Here is an 18349-nt window from a genome sequence, read left to right as displayed (position 1 = left end):
TTACTTTCTGTAAGTCTCTGCAATTTAAAGCTGCTTCTAATTAAAGGTGTTTCCAAAAGCCTGTCCAGAAGACTCACTTTTTTCTGAAGGTCATAATATGAAAAAGTGTCAGTTTTTTAACACCTAAGCTCGCAACAGAACCAGTACCACAGAAACATTAGTTGTGTGTTATGAAAAAGGATTATTCAAGGCCATGAGGCACCACCTTATACCGAACCACAATATTTATCTTGAAGAGAATACTGAAACAGGAAACCCAGGACTCCTCATCACATGCTCACAAACCTCTTCGGTTATCTATACAGTGCAATGCACTAGACAAAATACTTCCTCAGATTACTTGTGTGGTGTTCCTTTGAAAATCTTGTTCTAAAGATATGCTTTTAGAAAGCAGAGAGGGTGGCTTGCTTTTTCCTTGATGCATCAAATGCCAGGTCGCAGGATAGTTCCTTGCTTCACACACACAAAAATGTCATACGTAACTGGACACTAGGATTCTAGGCATTGCTTTAATCACAATTTCTATTCTATTGTTAAAGGAGCCCTCTATCATAAAATTGGGCTTCTTTCAAAACTGCTTTCTCACTTCGGCTGATAAAAAGAAAGAAAAAGCATGATATCAACTTGCAGTATTAGAGATTACAGAAACGATGACGCACAGATCAGTCTATGGAAGCGTACAAGGTATTATTTTCTTTCAGACATACCAATGTGCACAGTTCAACTGTCTTCAGAACAATGCTACATTGCCAAAAGTTCAGGCTGCAGTAACATTACAACATATACTGTCTTGTTTTGAACACCTGCACCTAGAACTACAGTTTTAACATAAAAAGAATGAGGAGATTAAAAAAAAGAAGGGGGGGGGGGGGGGGAAGGCAAAGGGGAGCCAGGTGGTTTTTTGCTGATTTGCAGCACAAGTCAGGAATTTCAATGGAAAGATCTTCAGCATTGTGCTGCCCAAAGAAACAAACTTGCCTGAATTCAAAGCAGTCCCACAGTGGGGGAGGCAGGGCTGTGTGGCACCTGTAAGGGGATCAACACATGCCTTTATTTTGAGAGATTTGCTGATCATATACTTCGGAAGATAATCAGATTTTGGGTCTACGTAGGTTCAGCTTTATTGTTTAGGTTAAATACCAGCTGGGGGGCGTTCTCTGTCACAGTGACAATATAAAGGGTAAGACTATTCAGCAGCTAAAACTCTGTAGAAGACAGAAACGGACAGCATGACCTACTAGAGAAAATGACAGAAATTTAATTAGGCACTGAAATTAAACTGATTACAGAGAAATTATGTTTTACTATTTACTGGAAGGCTTTAATGAGGTAAAATAATAACATGGTTTTGCTGGACCGAACCTCTCTGATGACATATCAACATTTTACAGATTTTTCCAGCTGTCTTGATTCATACCATCATTATACCAATTTATGCTAATTATATCATTATGTAAACTACAGTAACAAAAAAGGTACTCAAATCCCACACAGAGTCAGAAACCAGTGGGTTGTAATAGCTTACATTGTAACAGCTACTGATACAGTCAGGAAAGGTCAGGGTGGGGTAAGATTAAAAACTTCCTGTTCATTTGTTTTGTCTTGTTTTTAATTAACCTGCAAACACACCAGCTACAGAGCCAGCTAGGCTTCTCAAATCCGGCACAAGGAGAGGAGACAGAGGAACAGGAGAACGTGCTGAAATCTCATTCCTCAAGAAGGAACTAACTGATTGTAGTGGGTAGCTGGTTGTAGTGGCTAGTTCCAACAGCTGTCCTAACGTCCAAGTGTACAAAAGCAACCAGATCTCCAAACACGCCGAGAGCTTTCAAAAACCCAGCCTTTGTTTTAATGCTTTCCTGGGAGCAAAACACTTGAAAACCTCAATCTAGACACAGCTGCTGAGCCACCCTACACAGCTCTGGCTCGTATTACTGAGCAGAGTGAATTCTTCATCCTACTGAGTGAACTTGGTTTCCTGCAGGCTACAAGTCAGAATGCAAATTCCTAGAAACTTTTTTCCCAGATGCTTCCTCAGCCCCAGCAGCATGGCAGGATGTAAAAGTCACAATCAGTTGTTCTGCTTCTAAGGTGCAATGACCTCCCTTTAAAAGGGTAAATAACCTTGCCTCTGCAGACAGGAGCATCTTTTCTAAAGCTAGTCTGAGACTGTGGAATTAACTTGCCTATCACAAAACTTTACACCTCCCACTGCCCCTGCAAAACGCTCTGCCTGTCAGAGAACAGAGTTGAATGTACAGTAGCATGGCAATAAGTAAAAAAAAAAAAACCAACAAAATAACAAGAAACAAAATTCTGCTAAATCACAAAACTATCTTGCACATAAAACTCCACTGAGGACAGAAAGCACAAAATGGATGGCATATGATGGATTTAAGCTACAACACTTTACCACACTCATAAAGGCAGTCAGATAAAAAGGAAGAAAATGGTGTAAACCCACTTTGGGACAGACTAGTGAAACAGACAAAGAACGAACGGCTGGCTAGGATGTAAGGCTTGGATCAAATCTCTGCTTTAGTGTATGCTTCTTCTATGGCACTTAAGTGTGGTGTGATGACCTTGGCTGGATACCAGGTGCCCACCAAGCCACTCTATCACTCCCCTCCTCAACTAGACAGGGGAGAGAAAATGTAACAAAAGGCTCGTAGGTCGAGATAAGGACAGGGAGATCACTCAGCAATTACAGTCATGGGCAAAACAGGCTCAGCTTGGGGAAATGAATTTAATTTATTACCAATCAAATCAGAGTAGGACAATGACAAATAAAACCAAATCTTAAAATACCTTACCCCCACCCCTCCCTTCTTCCCAGGCTCAACTTCACTCCCAAATTCTCTACCTCATCCCCCTGAGTGGCACAGGGGGAAAGGGAATAGGGGTTGCGGTCAGTTCATCACACGTTATCTCTGCTGCTCTTTCCTCCTGATGCGCCCTGGGCTGCAGTTTGCCCTCTTGGTGCCCAGGCACACTGCTGGCTCCTATTAAGCCTGCTGCCCACCAGCACCTCCAGGTCCCTTTTTGCAGGGCTGCTCTCCAGCCACTCCTCTCCCAATTTATACTTGTGTCCAGCATTATTCCATGCCAGGTGCAGAATCTGGCATTTGTTCTTGTTAAATGTCATGCCATTGATGATTGCCCAATGCTCCAATCTATCTAGATCCCTCTGCAAGGCCTCTCATCCCTTGAGAGAGTCAACAGCACCTCCCAGTTTAGTACCATCAGCAAATCTATCATAGGGTCACACAGGTAACTCATAATGAATTTCTAAATCTGGAGAATTAACACAAGAACAAGCTTAATGCAGCACAGAAAAAACAGCCAGACATATATAATTTTGTAACAGTAACTCCATTAATATTTTACAATAATCCTTCACACTGCTCAACCAAACCCCTAGAGAATGCTTCCTGCTTCCCCTCACTACATACTGCAGTGTTTTGCACTTTTGCCTTTTCTGCTAAAAAAGGCTGTTGCTCCCTTTAGATACTGGGAGAGAGAGAGAGATAAAACAGTCTGAATATAACGTACAGTCTGTAAAACATTACAGCGGTGTTCTTAAGTTTATGGCAGCCAGCAGTCCTTTTTTTATTCTGTCTATGCATCAAGTAGTCTCTATCCACTGCAAACAGGCAGTGTGAGAGCAGCACACTTGTGTCTTCTTTTACCAACCTTTTCTTTGCTATTCTCAAGTTTTGCTACCTTCATTTGCAGCCTAACTTCCTGATTTCACCCTCATATTACATCAGAATGTATCACTGTTTCCTGCTTCCTGGGTTCCACAAAAATTAAGAAGTTAATAAAAGAAGCAACATAAAAACAATGAACTTAGTTCTAAACTAACATGCCTCTTCTTAGAGAACCAGATTATCCATAAAGACAGTCTAATATTCTATCACACAGGTATTCACTACACATTTAACACTACTTCTGCTCCCATTTCATCTCATCTACACAGAACATAGATGAAAAAATAGTGAGAGGTTTTAATTTTCTACATCAATAATTCACTTACAGCAGTGAAAAACCACATATAGCCATGCTGTGAATCAGGAGTACCAAAATCTGCACATATTTCTGGATTAGACATTGCTCAGAAATCTTCCCCAATAAGAATTTATAATAGCAGTTGGAAGGTCTTCTAGTATTTTCAAATAATTCCAAGATAATATAGAAATCAGAGGACAGAGTACAAACCTCTCCTCACCCCCCTCTCTGGAACATTCTATTAGAATAATTGAATCAGTTCCGTTACAAAATCCAACAAAAGACCTTTCTTGACAGTGCAGGCACAGGTACAATCCTTCCAGAAGCCCGCACAGCAAGGTAACTCCACTGCAATAAATCAATGGAGAAATGGATACATGCTGAATGTCCATAATAAATATTGACATTTGTTTCTTTTATTATCAATAACATGACACTAAAAGAATATTTTTCAGTGCTTCTACCTCAGTAACATCTCACCTCTGACACTGTTGTACCGTCTCTATGTTTCACATACTAACAGAAGTCATCCACAGCGTGCTGCACCCAATATAAAGAATATACAAAGGTGGAAGACCATGAAGACCACTGGCCCTCATCATTTTGAATTACCTGCAAACAGGACAATCACTCTTGTCAACTAAGTGAGCCCAGAGTGGAAAGCGCAGAGTCATCTTGGAGACATAAATCAGATGCTTTAACCATTATGATGTTTCTCTTTAATCATGTGCAGTTTCAAATGGCATTGGACTAGATGACCTTTAAAGGTGCCTTCCAACCCAAACCATTCTATGATTCTATGAACTCAGAGAAAAGGATGCAGATACAACTGTTAGCCTCCAGTGACTGGATCAACATTCTTCTGAGTAAATAATTTCTTCTCTTCCCTCCCTCTCTTGTTATCTTATATGTGCTATAAAGGAAACAGCAACAGAGTTTATTCAGAGATCTCCTAAGAGGGAGACTTTTCAAAACCTACCAAGTGCTATTTCCTAATGCCTCTGTCTCCTCAGTACCTTCCTCACACAAAATTCTGCTGTGTTTAGAGTATTCCACTGTGGAAAACCGCACTTCTGGTTAAAGTGCAGCAAAAGAAATTACACAGGGATGCAAGCAGATAGGTTCAGATAGGCAGCATCCAACACAATTCAGGTTGACAGTAGCAAAACTGCTGGTTTAGGATTGTCTCAGGTGCTTCATCGCTTAACATGCAGATCTGCCTTCCCTGAACCGTATTTATTTTCAGTGACTGTTTACTGCATCAAGTGAGATATCACCTAGTCTATCATAACCAGACTGTAGCATGAAATGGCACTCATAAACCTTTCCCAGGTACAACAATAACCATACTTTGCTGCTAAAGACACTATTCAGGTCAACAGCTACATGAGTATTACTAGTCATCTGGGGACTGCTTATGATTCAGAACTGGCTTGCAAAGATGTGGCACCTACAGTTTAAAGAGAGATGAGGAATCTCTCCTAAGCTATTCCTGTCAAGTACACCTTCCAGGCAACATGAAATAACAAAGCAAAGCAAAACAAGCCAAATCTTGGGTTGCCGAGTTTTCGAACTCTTTTGTGCAAGAGACAGATATACACTAACAGTGAGCAGAACTCCTGCCCCTCAATACACTTTTTGGTCTGCATGATTAGATGTGGGACTTGGTGAGTGGGTGGAGGTGAAGGTTAGAGGTGTAAAAATCAAGGAATGACACAAAATACTCTTGTTAGTCACATTGGCTTCTCTAGAGACATGAGATGGTCAATCCAGGAGGCATGACACCTGAACACCTGACACAATCATCTATTGCAGGGTTAAAAAAAAAAATGCAACTATACAAGTGGCAGAAGAAAGTGGCTATTTTCTGGTAAGTGATCTGAAAAGCTAGAAGGAAATTTTTAAACACTCTTGTCATCCCTCAGACAAAATTCTGGGACGTTTTCCCAGCAAGTTTTGTCAGTTACATATTTGTTCTCTCCCTCCCAATTAACTGAAAGAAACTCTTTTTGTTATAACAAGCGAGTTTGGATAGGAAAATCAGGTGCAAGAAGCACAGAAACCAAGAATGAATTACACATACCTCACCTCTTTGCACTACTGCACTACAAGAATCTGAAAAAAAAAACTTAATAAAGAGACTACCAGTGCCATGCAAACAGCTCCTGTATAATTGAAATTCAAACTTTTATAATGAAGAGAGAGAGAGATATAAAGAAGCCACGTTAATAAAAATGTAAATGAAATTGAAATCCTGTATCAAGCATGCCTTTTTTTCCCCTAGTCTAGGAGCCAAAGTGCAAGCCTAGAAACTTAGTCATGCCCCTCCTTCAAACAACTACACAACATGCAACAATTGCTCCCTCAAACCTCACTGAACCGCCCCGCCGATACCTCCAGCATGACAAGCTTCACTTCACTTCTCTCCAATGAATTGGGAAGACTACAGGAAATTCCATGCAAGCCTTTAGCTAATATGGGTCTAATTCAGACAGCATAAATTCTGTCCTGGAGTTTGAACCAAGTATTTCTAAGTTGCCTCTTAGTGGCTTCTTCCTCATTAAAGCTTCTCAATCGCTCTCTACACGTCCTTAATCTCTCCGTTGTGCAAGAACAGAAATTCAGGCTAGTTGAATGTGGCTCATTGCACTTCACTTGCTAATGCTTTGTTACATGGGGAATTCCACTGACAGTTTCAAACTGGCCCAGACCATTACAAGCCAGCGACTGGGATTCCTTTTTATTGAATGAACAGACAAGTTAAAATACATTTATAAAGTATGCATCACCATATGTAAAGCGAGTTGACAGAACACCGTATCCATCTCTTCTGCAGTATTACAGGCCTTACCTGCAGCATTCTGCAGGACTACATTAAAACAGCTGCACACCATAATGAAAAAAATGTGTAAAAAAACCCCTCACAACTTTAAAAGACATGCTCAAGCACACAACTTGGCCAATTTGGGATTCTAGTAACTTCAGTAATACAGTACGATAACCTAAAAATAGAAAGAACTCTGAACCAGATCAGATCACATGAATTCAGACAGCATTGACCACATGAGGTTCTTCTTGTCAAAACAGGACACTTAAGGCACCTTTGATAAAGACAATAGGCCATCTATAACAGAATAACCTGAAAAGAGTAAGGTCTCATAGCCTCAGTTCTTCAACTAAACCGTAACTTATCATCATGAAAATGAGTGGACAAATTGAGCAGGGCTTGCCTGAATGAAGATCAAGTTGGTCATCTAGAATGGCAGACTTAATTTTGAATTCCAAAAGAACAGTGTCAAATGGGTTCCAATACACCAATACAGTGGTGTCAGCTTCATTTCATCAGAAGTGACACACATCACCACTATATACTAAATGATGTTTATCTCAAAGACAGCAGCTCTTCCTTTTAACCTCTCCTCACTCAAAGAGATGCCCTGCTGCATTATCACAGAATCACAGAACCGTATAGGTTGGAAAAGACCTTTAAGATCATCGAGTCCAACCGTTAACCTCACACTACCAAGACCACCACTACACCATGTCCATAAGCATCACATCTACATGGCTTTTAAATACTTCCAGGGATGGCGACTCAACCACTCCCCTGGGCAGCCTGTTCCAATGCTTGACAACCCTTTCAGTGAAGAAATTTTTCCTAATATCCAGTCTAAACCTCCCCTGGCGCAACTTGAGGCCATCTTCTCTCGTCCTATGGCTTGTTACTTGGGAGAAGAGACCGACCCCCACCTCTCTACAACTTCCTTTCAGGTTAGTTGTAGAGAGCAATAAGGTCTCCCCTCAGCCTCGTTTTCTCCAGGATAAAAAACCCCAGTTCCCTCAGCTGCTCCTCATCAGACTTGTGATCTAGACCCTTGACCAGCTTCGTTGCCCTTCTTTGGACATGCTCCAGCACCTCAATGACATAAGAAAGACATTTTTTACAGTAAGAACAATCATTTACGGGAACCTCCCCAGGGATGTGGTAGAGTCCCCATTGCTGGAGGTTTTCAAGATGAGATTGGACACAGTGCTAGATAAGCTCATCTAGGCTCCTTTTCCAACGGAAGAGGTTGGGCCAGATGACAGTTTGAGGTCCCTGGCTGTTCTATGACTCTATGAGACTGGGTTATGTTTCCTTGTAACCTGTCTTCTTAAATGGAAATCCATTCTTCCAAGGCAGTAAGATTGGCAACAATTTCCTTACTGACAACACCACCAACAAAAAGCCTCTTTCTGAACACCCAGGAGAGATGCAATGCCTCTTTGCCTTGTAGTGGAAAATTTAAATGGTCCACAGAAGAAGATTTAAACCAGAGTGTAATCCTACACAAGCAAAATAATTAATAATAGGAAGAAAAGGATACCGCCCTTTCCTTACTGGGAGGGGTCTTAAGGCATTTAATTTTATTCAACAATGTGTTGCATGAAAGTATGCATGTTGCATGTGAAGCATTCTGGGTTTTTTTCCCTCTTAGTCATGAAAGTAAGGAATTTACTTTCATGGATACCTACTGTACTTTACCGATACTTTACACTACTGCATACCTCATTCTTCAGCTTTATTTCTAGTGTATTTTGCTCTTATTTAAGTACATAAAGCTGTAGCAAAGCAAGGAGGAAATGGAACCAGAGAACCAATTCTAATGCCAATACAGATTCTTGGCTGAAGCCTGGGCTGGTAAAATCCAGTTCTACTTCTCATGCAAGGCAGATAGATTTGTCACGATCAAACCACAACATCACTTTAAAGAAGCTATCTGCCAGCTGAAACTTGTAAACTTCTTGCTGTCATAACAAAGTGTCAGAAATTTATTCCTTTTTTCTGCAAAATATTTTCATAAAATGTTAATGTTTCTGTTAAGTCATTTTCTCTTTAGTATATTTCACATTTCAAACTCCCCCCCCAAACTGTGGATAGGGAAATGTCAGTTTTCAGCAACTAAAATTTTATTTTCAAAACCCTAAAACCATGTCAACCAGTTTAAAAACCAACACATTTTCCAGATTTTCATAAAAAACAGAAGGTCTTTTGCAGTTTTTTGTAGATCAGGAAATCTTTTCCTGGAGAAAAAAAAAAAAACAAAACTCATAAAGCAACACATAAAGCAACACTCATTCTTTATCACAGTATAACAGTCAAACACTCGGGTATTTCTAGTGCACTAGAGTCACGGGTTCCATGCTATTTCAATGGTTGCTAATGAATGTCCATCATAAAACACATTGTAAGTAGCATTTCTGTGTCCATAAGGAATGCTGTCATAATGACTGTGTCCATGTGGAGCATATTGAGAAATAAAGCATCTCAAAATGCCTTTTTTGAATGGTAGTTTTCTGCCACTGGATTTTTTTGCAATTATCTTGTTCTGTAAACATCATTTTATCTTTTTCTGTTTTTATTTGTAAGTTCAAAATTAACTAGAAACTAATTATTATACTTTCTCTTTGATGCAATTTAAGTGTAAATTAGTGAAGATGAAATTTAGCAGTTTTCTCATAATTTCTTCATTTCCTAAAGTCAGAGACACTCTCCTTATTTTACCACTATAGACAGACTTTTCCTGGAGACCTTTATATTACGGAGCAAGAGCAACTCTGCTGACTAATCCTGTTGTCCAGAGCAGCAACAGAGCGTTGTTTCTTACAGAAAATGAAATGAAGAAGGGATTTCATCATTACAGAAGTGGTGAGCTCTCATGGATTTTCACCAGTTCTAAGGCACATCAGCGAACCTACACAGTAGAAGTCACGCAAAATTCCTGGATTATCGCTAACAGTGCATTGCACATTGTCAAAGCACATCATATAATATATATGTCACAAGACACCTATATAGGCTTCCTACCTTACATGGATGCCAGGGTACTCTCACACTTTACTTGCAGTCTGGGTGAATCATATGACATGAAAGAGATCTTGAGTCTGGTTTCTTTCCTGTTCAGCAAGACCCATCACAGGAGCCCCTGGCCCTCACTGCAATCATTATGCCTCCCTCCTTTCATTGTCCCATATTGCTAAGTACAGTACTCAGAATATGAGATCTGACCAGTCTATGTGGAACCATGTATTCTAAGATTTCATTTGCTAGAGAGAAGAAAAACAGGAAATGGACCCAGAACTCTCTGTCTACTTGAATATCTATCTCAGGTAGAAAAAGGGCTCTTGTAGGATGAAAGTGGTGTTACTCAGATCTCGCCTTCCCCAAGCCTGAGCCGTCCTCTTCTAGATTATGCACTGGAATTTTAAACCGCAGGAAATCAATACACAAAACCAACAAGTAGGAATACAAACAAAATAGAAATACAGATACAGGTTTTGCATATCATCAGAATGCTTTTACATGTTGCAGAAGTTAACCTTACCACCCAGTAATTCTCACACGCTACAAGAACACTGCTGACAAATGCGAAGAAAGCAATTACTGTCTAGCTATTCAAAACCTCACTAGTCTACTGATTAAGAAATGTATGGTCAAAAGTTACTTGTTGGAAGGACAACCCTGCCTACTCTTTACTCAGAAATATGCAGATATTTATTAGCTCTCAAATCTTTATTGCTTCTTCAATAGCAGGAATTTTCAAAACCACACACTGAATTCTGCTATCCCATCCTCAGGTGCAGCTTCTCCCAAATCTTTGGCTTATACATTCACATAACGACATCAACTGAAGTGATTACAGGGCAGCGGCACTGCCATTCTGCACTAAGCAATAGCCTCCCAGATAGCTCTGGACAGCTCAGCTGAGTAGTATAAACACAAGGCTGGATAATTCAGCATTCTGGAACAGCAACAGCTGAAATATGGAAAGGGGAAGGAGTAATTTCATTAAAATAACAACAATAGTTTTTAAAATGTTCAATTTCCCATTTCCTCCCCAGGGAAATTTCTTGACTTTTTAATATAAGCTCTGCTCAGAAGTTGTAATCCAGGCTCTGACAAACACCCTTCGCAACTTTCCACAGGTCTGTAGTCTGATACCAGCAACAGAGGTATCAGGGATGGAAAGAACAAAATTAATGTTATTATATTCCAACTGCAACAAGTCAAATTAAAAGAATAAGTGTCTCCCATTCTCTTCAGGGGGAGAGAAAGCGAGAGAGAGAGGCTGAAGCCTTGGAGAAAGAGCAAAGTCGCTCAACCCAATCTGAAAAGTGAAAACAGAAAATTGCATGTCTGGATGCAAATGTGAGACAAAATAGCATCCTGGAGACACATCCTGTAATCTGGGGCTAACTCTGCCAACCTGGAATACCTAGTAACCTTAATTAAAACAGGCGGCCAAATGTCAGTACTGAGAATAATTTGATTTGGCTCAGATCATAGTAGGTGCTCAACCATCACGTGGAAACAGCAACCTCATTATTGAACAACTATGTCAACAGTATAAAATTTAGAAGTTCCATCTTTTGGGAGACCATCGGTTGATACCATTTAAAACTTATGGCTGCATTATAAAAAACAGCAGGAACTATTAAGCATTTTTTTGTCAGGACAGCCACTGGACCATGTATCAGCTCATTGAAAACTATCCTAAGTAGTTAAATGGCTCTTAGCAATATGTGGTACCAAAACAAATTAAAGTGAAGGAGGTGAGTAAAAACAATAACTGACACTTACCTATTGCCGATCAGATGCTGAACTATAAGGAAGACAGCTCGCAGTCCTAAATTAAATGCAACCATGTTACAGAAATTATACTGCTTTTCAAGTCTAGCAGTCAATATCCAGGAACAGTGTCCTACCACCTGAGCCAACGGATTTAATGACTAGGGAAGAGATTTACCAATTATTTCTGGAGACAGAAACATACACTGCTACCGCAGATACCAATGAGCCAGCGTCTCCGGCACAGATTGTTTTGGACTTGAATTCCCACTGGAACTGGTGTATATAATGTGTTGCACCTGTTCATCAGTGACTTATAGAGACATCAAGCAAGCAGTGTGTCTATAGCCTTGCCTGAAATAACCCATTGCCCAAACAGTCTCTTCATGTGGAGTACATCAGATCTCAAGATCAGCCATCAGCATGAGAGGAGAGCCAGGTGAAAGGAAAAGCTCAGACAGTGATTCAACACCCCAAATCAGCCATGAAAAGCATCAGTTCAATCCCTGACAAAAAAATAAGAAAATAAGTACCCTGAATCCAGGAGAAAAGAATTCTCATGATCATTCCCAAACTTCTGAGAACATGAGGTACAGTTCAAACCTGTACTAAGAGTCAAGCCAGGTCCTCTTTTTTATTTTTACAGACCATTTCAAACATCCTTAATATTTTGCCATGTTAATTAGGGAGGAATTTAGAGTAAAACCAAGAGAACTTGCTTTAGGTACAAAGCATAAGGTGGTGATAGTCCCCAAAGAAAACCGTTATTTCCATTATCGCACTCCCATGAGAAATTATGCCGCTTCTTGCCATCTGTTGTGCTATTACTAGCCATTTATAATGACAAATCCATCATGAGAAATATGTTAACATGAAGGCTGTAACATATGCTTTCTATTAACAAATGATAAAGAATATTGTAATACACTGCAGCTGCAGTTTCACAAACTGCAGTGTTTAGAGGAAAATAATGGCATGCATCACTGAGCCCAATCCTGTTCTGGAAGCCACAACATGAGATAGTGCCTGTGTTAACTTCCACACTGTTTCTTCATTGAATGAGTCTTACACACACGTGCTACCAGATCTTGTACATGACTACTATGGAGCACCAGAGTAGAAGCAACACACAGGGTTTAGCCAAGGATCTAGACTCCAAGTGCTCCTCAGCTCTGGTTCTCAGACCAGGCCAGATGAGCTGGGCAAAGCATGATTTCCAAAGGGGGAGGGGTTGGCACAGAATGACAGCAAGTGCTTATGAACACAGTTGCAGGAATAGCGAACAGATGTTTCACTGTGAACTCAATGAGGGCAGCTGACCATTGTTCCCAGAGAGAACTGTCACGAAAGAAAACACCCTCTTTAACACCACTCATTTCTATAAGTCAATTTGCTCTCTTTAGCAAGCAATGCAAAAGCACAGAAAGATCAACAGCACAGTGACACGTGAATACACTCCTCAAAGTGGGGCACCAGCAGCAAAGGAACACTAGCAATGCCAGGCATGGCACTACATTTCATTCCTACAGCACTCAGAAACTTTAACAGCAACACCTCTTGGACCTCTCTAAGCAGAGATGGGAGAAGGAAGTCCAGAGCACAAAGCACTGAAGACTTCTACACTCCAAATCGAGCCATGTTGTACTGTCCTGTATGAGCTATCATGTATACCAGCAGCTTCATCCTCCAATGCTCCACCCCTGCCACTCTAGCCAATGCTATACGGCACTATCTAATGTATTACATAATATTACAGGCACTTCCTTGGTACATTTCCATAATCCACATTAAAAATAAATACATTTAAAACAAAACTCAAAAGAATCCTGGTCCCTCCACACCCATCTCCCTTCTCAACATAACACCAGACCTGTGCTGGTCAACATTTCTATTCTATTATTATCTCTAGTTGTTGGACAGCCTCGGTACAAAGAAAAATGAGAACTTCAACTCACGTTGTTTCTCCTGTAGAAAGGCAGATGAGCAAAATGCAGACCCTTCACCTGCAGAAGGAAAAAAACACAATGTGAAACAGTATTGCTTTACATGGACATCAAGCTCTTTACTTTTTCTCCTGTATTGCAGTAAGTATTTTGCAATTGACCACTATCCTTACTTCCAAAACTCCCATTGGCTTCAGTGGGAATAGCTCAGCACATAACACACTTGAAAACTGTTCTAATCTATTCATCAAAATGGTTAGTCTAGAAGCCAGATTTTACTATTCATCTCAAGAAAGGCATCATAAGCAATGAAATTGTAGCTAGGAATCTATTTGATTACCTGTAGCATTAGCCACTGAATCTCTAAATAACTAAGAATTACCATAACTTATCTAGCAACACAAAACAGATTCTTATTCCAAATATTTAATTAGCAGTGTTTTTAAGAATGTCTCTGTCCTTCCATTCCCTCCCACAGTCCACCCGGTCCAAGGAAAGTTGCAAGTACAAAGGGATTTTCTCAGATCTAAATACAAAAACCTAAAATACAGTGACACAAGGATACAGAAATATAAGGGCCTTTCATTTAGTTTGTGCCTATAGATAAAGGACTCTTACAGCACTCAGGCCATTTCTACCATGGAGAGTACACACCTTTGCCATCAATCCACCACCACAGAAATGAAAGCCCAATGGTACCTGCCCACAGCTACCATCAGAGCTGGGATGGGAACACAGGTCTCTTAATCCTTTCTCTAGATTCCTTCTTTAGAGGTCTAGGCAAAATTTACTCTTTTTCCTGGAGCCTACCTACCATTTGAGTATATTCAAACAAGCGATAGAGACTGCACTCTTCTGCTGAGACACAGTCTGAATAAACAACAGAGGCAATGTTATGTTCTGTGTATTTCGAAACAAAAAACAGACTGGTTAAATGACAAGGACCAGTGAAGCTAGTGGCGTTCCACAATGTGTGAATAAAACAGTGCGTGTGTTGTAATTGCCTGCCCACTGATTTTCTTGTGTTCAGTGAAAGCTTCTGCCCAGTGCCTTAAGAAGACTATAGCACTTGTATGCACTGTTCCTCATCCCATGGATTAAAAATACTGTTACGCTAAACCCCACTAGGGTTAATATACAATGAATAATAATAATTTTTAACTCCTCTGATGGATGCAGCAGTACAAAACAAGAGCTCTGCCACCATTCTCTTTTTCTTCAGATGCCCCAGCTATCACAACTGACAACTTGGCTTTCAAAGGGAGTAAAAAGAAAAGAAAAAATGACAGGCTCTTCAATATACAGCATAGAAATCTGCTCTTCTCCATTCTTTGTGCTGAAACTGCAAGCAAAGAGACCACTTCGGGTACCTGACTTTTGAGGAATGAAAGTGATTTGAATTAACCACGTTCCAAACTTCACATACAATCTCTTTCATCTTCAGTTCCTCATCAGGGCAATTCACAGCCTGTTGTTCTGCCAAAGAGCTTGGGTCACAACTGTTATCTGCTTTCAGCTTATTAGGGAAGAAGCATTACCTGCAATAGCTCACAGGGAGAGTAATTGTTGAGGCAAAGCAGCCATCAGTCATTGCCTTGGGAAGAACCTGTGAAGCTCTCATGAATGTGAGAGCTAAAACCAAAAATCAGGCCTCCATGTCAAGAGCACAGACCAGCCTTCTGAAGTGCTTGTATGCACAATTCTATGAATTACAACATGACTGGAAAACAACGGGCTTCATGAAGAAAACTCCTTCCCATGACAGCTTTAAATGGCTGTGGAGACAGAAATTCTCCATCTCAAAAGAACAGCTCTTGATGGAAAGTGAAGCCACTTTCACTACAGAATTGAAATTCATTTTTATTTGGTAGGTTTCAAAACCAGACAATTTTTTTAAAGCTTTACTACCAAATTTCAACTTTGAATATAAGTTTTTAACATCTAGATTTAGGTCTTTCAGTATGCATTACTGTGCCTGTCCCACATTTTTCACTATTTAAAAGAGAAAAATAAGAAGAGATCATGGAAAAAAATAAACAAAAACATGAAGGCAAAACAAAAACACTAGAAAGGAAATGCTTGTTTTCAGATGCTAAGCAGTATATAAAAGTCAATAAATTCTAGATCTGCCCCATGTTTTCATGCATGTGTTCTAGTTCTTTTTCTGTAAAAAGCTCCCATCACATTTGTGCCCCTGCCTTGCGCAGGATATGGTGAATGACAATCACTTTGCAGGCACAGCACATACTGTTGAAGAGCAAGTGCAGCAAGGAAATGTGAGAGGGGACACAGATATTTCTCAACGTTTTTTATACTGCAGTGGTTTTGGCTGGGATAGAGTTAAATTTCCTCACAGTAGCTTGTATGGGGCTATGTTTTGGATTTGCGCTGAAAACAGTGTTGATAACCCACGGATGTTTTCGTTCCTGCTGAGCAGTGCTTACACAGAGTCAAGGCCTTTTCTGCTGCTCACCCCACCCCACCAGTGAGTGGGCTGGGGGGCACGAGAAGCTGGAAGGGGACACAGCTGGGACAGCTGACCCCAACTGGCCAAAGGGACATTCCACACCATGTGATGTCATGCTCAGCAATGAAAGCCGGTGAGGAGGAGGAGGAAGGGGGGGCCTTCAGAGTTCTAGCATTTGTCTTCCCAAGTCACTGTTACACGTGATGAAGCTGTGCTTTCCTGGAAATGGCTAAATATCTGCCTGTGGGTGGGAAGTAGTAAATGAATTTCTTATTTTGCTTTGCTTGCACATGCAGCTTTTGCTTTACCTACTAAACTGTCTTTACCATAACCCATGAGTTTTCTCACTTTTACCCTTCTGATTCTCTCCCCCATCCCACTGGGGGAGACTGAGTGAGCGGCTGGGGGGGGGGGCTGAGCTGCTGGCCAGGGTTAAACCACAACTATCACCAAATGTGATAGCAGGGACACAAATAGTCCTCAAGTTTTTTTAAATCTAGGCTTAGATTTTTGTTTCTACAAAAGCTCTTCAGCTTTCTTTCACACACAGTACCTTGCCTCCAACTCATGTATGATCTGCAAGATGAATGCTGAAGAGTTGAGACAGTCATAACCATCCACCCCTCAAAAACTAGTAACTGCCAGGGTTAGTGCGACTCCAGACAAAACCTTGCTGTTGAATGCTTTCACAGTGGTAGCAGAGGAGAGTAAGGAAAGTTATTTATCACAAGTTTTTCAAAATTTAACCCAGCATGTGAACATTAAGTACACTGTCATTTTCTCAGGTTTTTCTCAGCACTGTTGCAAGCTGCTCCACAAAGTACTGAAACATTTATGGAATTCCATACTACCACTGAAACAATCTGCAAAAAAATATGAAGTACCCACACACAGTCTGTTTTTTCTTTCTTTCCTACAAACTTGCATTATTTCTAAAGTATAAGCTAAGCATTGCCTTCATTTGTTCTCTGTTGATGTTAAAAAAAAAAAAAAAAGAGCACTGTGCCAGTTTGTGAGTCACAGACTTTTACCTGTCTTGACAAAAGGGCAACAGGGTTGACAAACGCTAGTACCCCAACAATATTGCCTGCAACATTTTCATGACATTTTTCAGATAGGTGTTTGACAGTCCTTTATTTTTCTTTCTCTTTTTACGTATTCCTTGATCTTGCACTGAACTTTCATACGGATTCCATGAAGATGTGAGAATACTATTGCCCTGTTTCATACACTTCCATGGACAGAGACCATACTACCACAACAGGGATTGTTCAAATATAGTAAACTACTTGCTACAAATTCCTTTCCAGCTTAAAGACAAGGCCTCAAAAGTCCAGCAGAAACCAGCAAACAGAGTGGAGTGGAAAGTGTGAAAAGTGACCAATAAAACAAGCAGGTAATGCACAATCATTAGCCAGCTGGGAGCTAGAGTCAGAGTGGAACAGTTCTGAGAATGCCGTTATCCTCGTATTCAAAGCTAAGAAGCAAGAAGCTACAGTGCAAACTACTGCCAGAAAATATGGGAGCTGGCTGAATATTCCATACTCTGCTTCGGTAATGAAGGTGAGAGTGAAAGCTCTTTTGAGCTTCCATCCAGCCCTACATTTCTGAGTCTGTGCTGAGTCTTTCCTGTGTTACCCTATTTGGCAGTAATCTCCCATTCTTTCTATTCCCTCGGTCCTCCAGAGAATTCATCACCTCCATGTTGCTGCAGTATTGTGTGTGTACGCAAGAAAAAGGTCCCTTTACTGAGAGAATTCAGTTGCCTGCTGAGCAGATTAATGCAAATTGCACATTCAGCTGCATATCATCTTCTTTCACTTCACAGCCTCTGATCAGTGAAGATCTACATAATTTATAAACCTAATCTTAAAACATTTGCAATTACATAAAAATAACCAGGAGAACAGGCTTGCCTCCATGGTTGTTAAGAGATGAAGTTGGAATAATTTAACTTTTGGGCTGATTGATTTGGTTTAAAAATTCTAAAAGCTCACACTACTCCTAAAATTCTTGCTTGCCTCCTCTACCCTCTCAACCTTCCGGCAAAATAGGCATAAAGCACATAACTGGCTATGCACAAAGCAGTGTATTCCTGGGAAATGCAGAGTGGGAAAAATGGTCAGAAGTGACGGTATCTTTATCCAGGGGAAGCTAACTCCTTGTTGGTAGGGATATAAGTATAGAACTTCAAGTTTCTGATGCTAAGCATAAACACACTAAGTCAGCATTTCCGGGTAATCCCCACACTCAGAATCTTCTCAAAGAGGCTGCAGAGTGGTTTTTGCAGTAATTCAGCAATGGACATGCTGCCTTCACAGC

General features: G+C 40.4%; 1 protein-coding gene across 1 annotated transcript in view; it reads right to left on the bottom strand.

The window, feature by feature from the left end:
* The window catches only part of PITPNM3 (PITPNM family member 3), a 114896-nt gene that overhangs the window by 60386 nt on the left and 36161 nt on the right, over nt 1-18349 (bottom strand). Inside the window, exon 3 of the mRNA XM_072882015.1 lies at nt 13573-13620. Within this exon, the coding sequence (XP_072738116.1) occupies nt 13573-13620 (48 nt within the window). The remainder of the gene's footprint in view (nt 1-13572; nt 13621-18349) is intronic.

The sequence above is a fragment of the Ciconia boyciana genome, chromosome 17 (assembly GCF_034638445.1).
Source record: "Ciconia boyciana chromosome 17, ASM3463844v1, whole genome shotgun sequence".
Lineage (NCBI taxonomy): Eukaryota > Metazoa > Chordata > Aves > Ciconiiformes > Ciconiidae > Ciconia > Ciconia boyciana.
The sequence above is the reverse complement of the archived record's forward strand: the minus strand, read 5'-3'. Positions and strand labels throughout refer to the sequence as shown.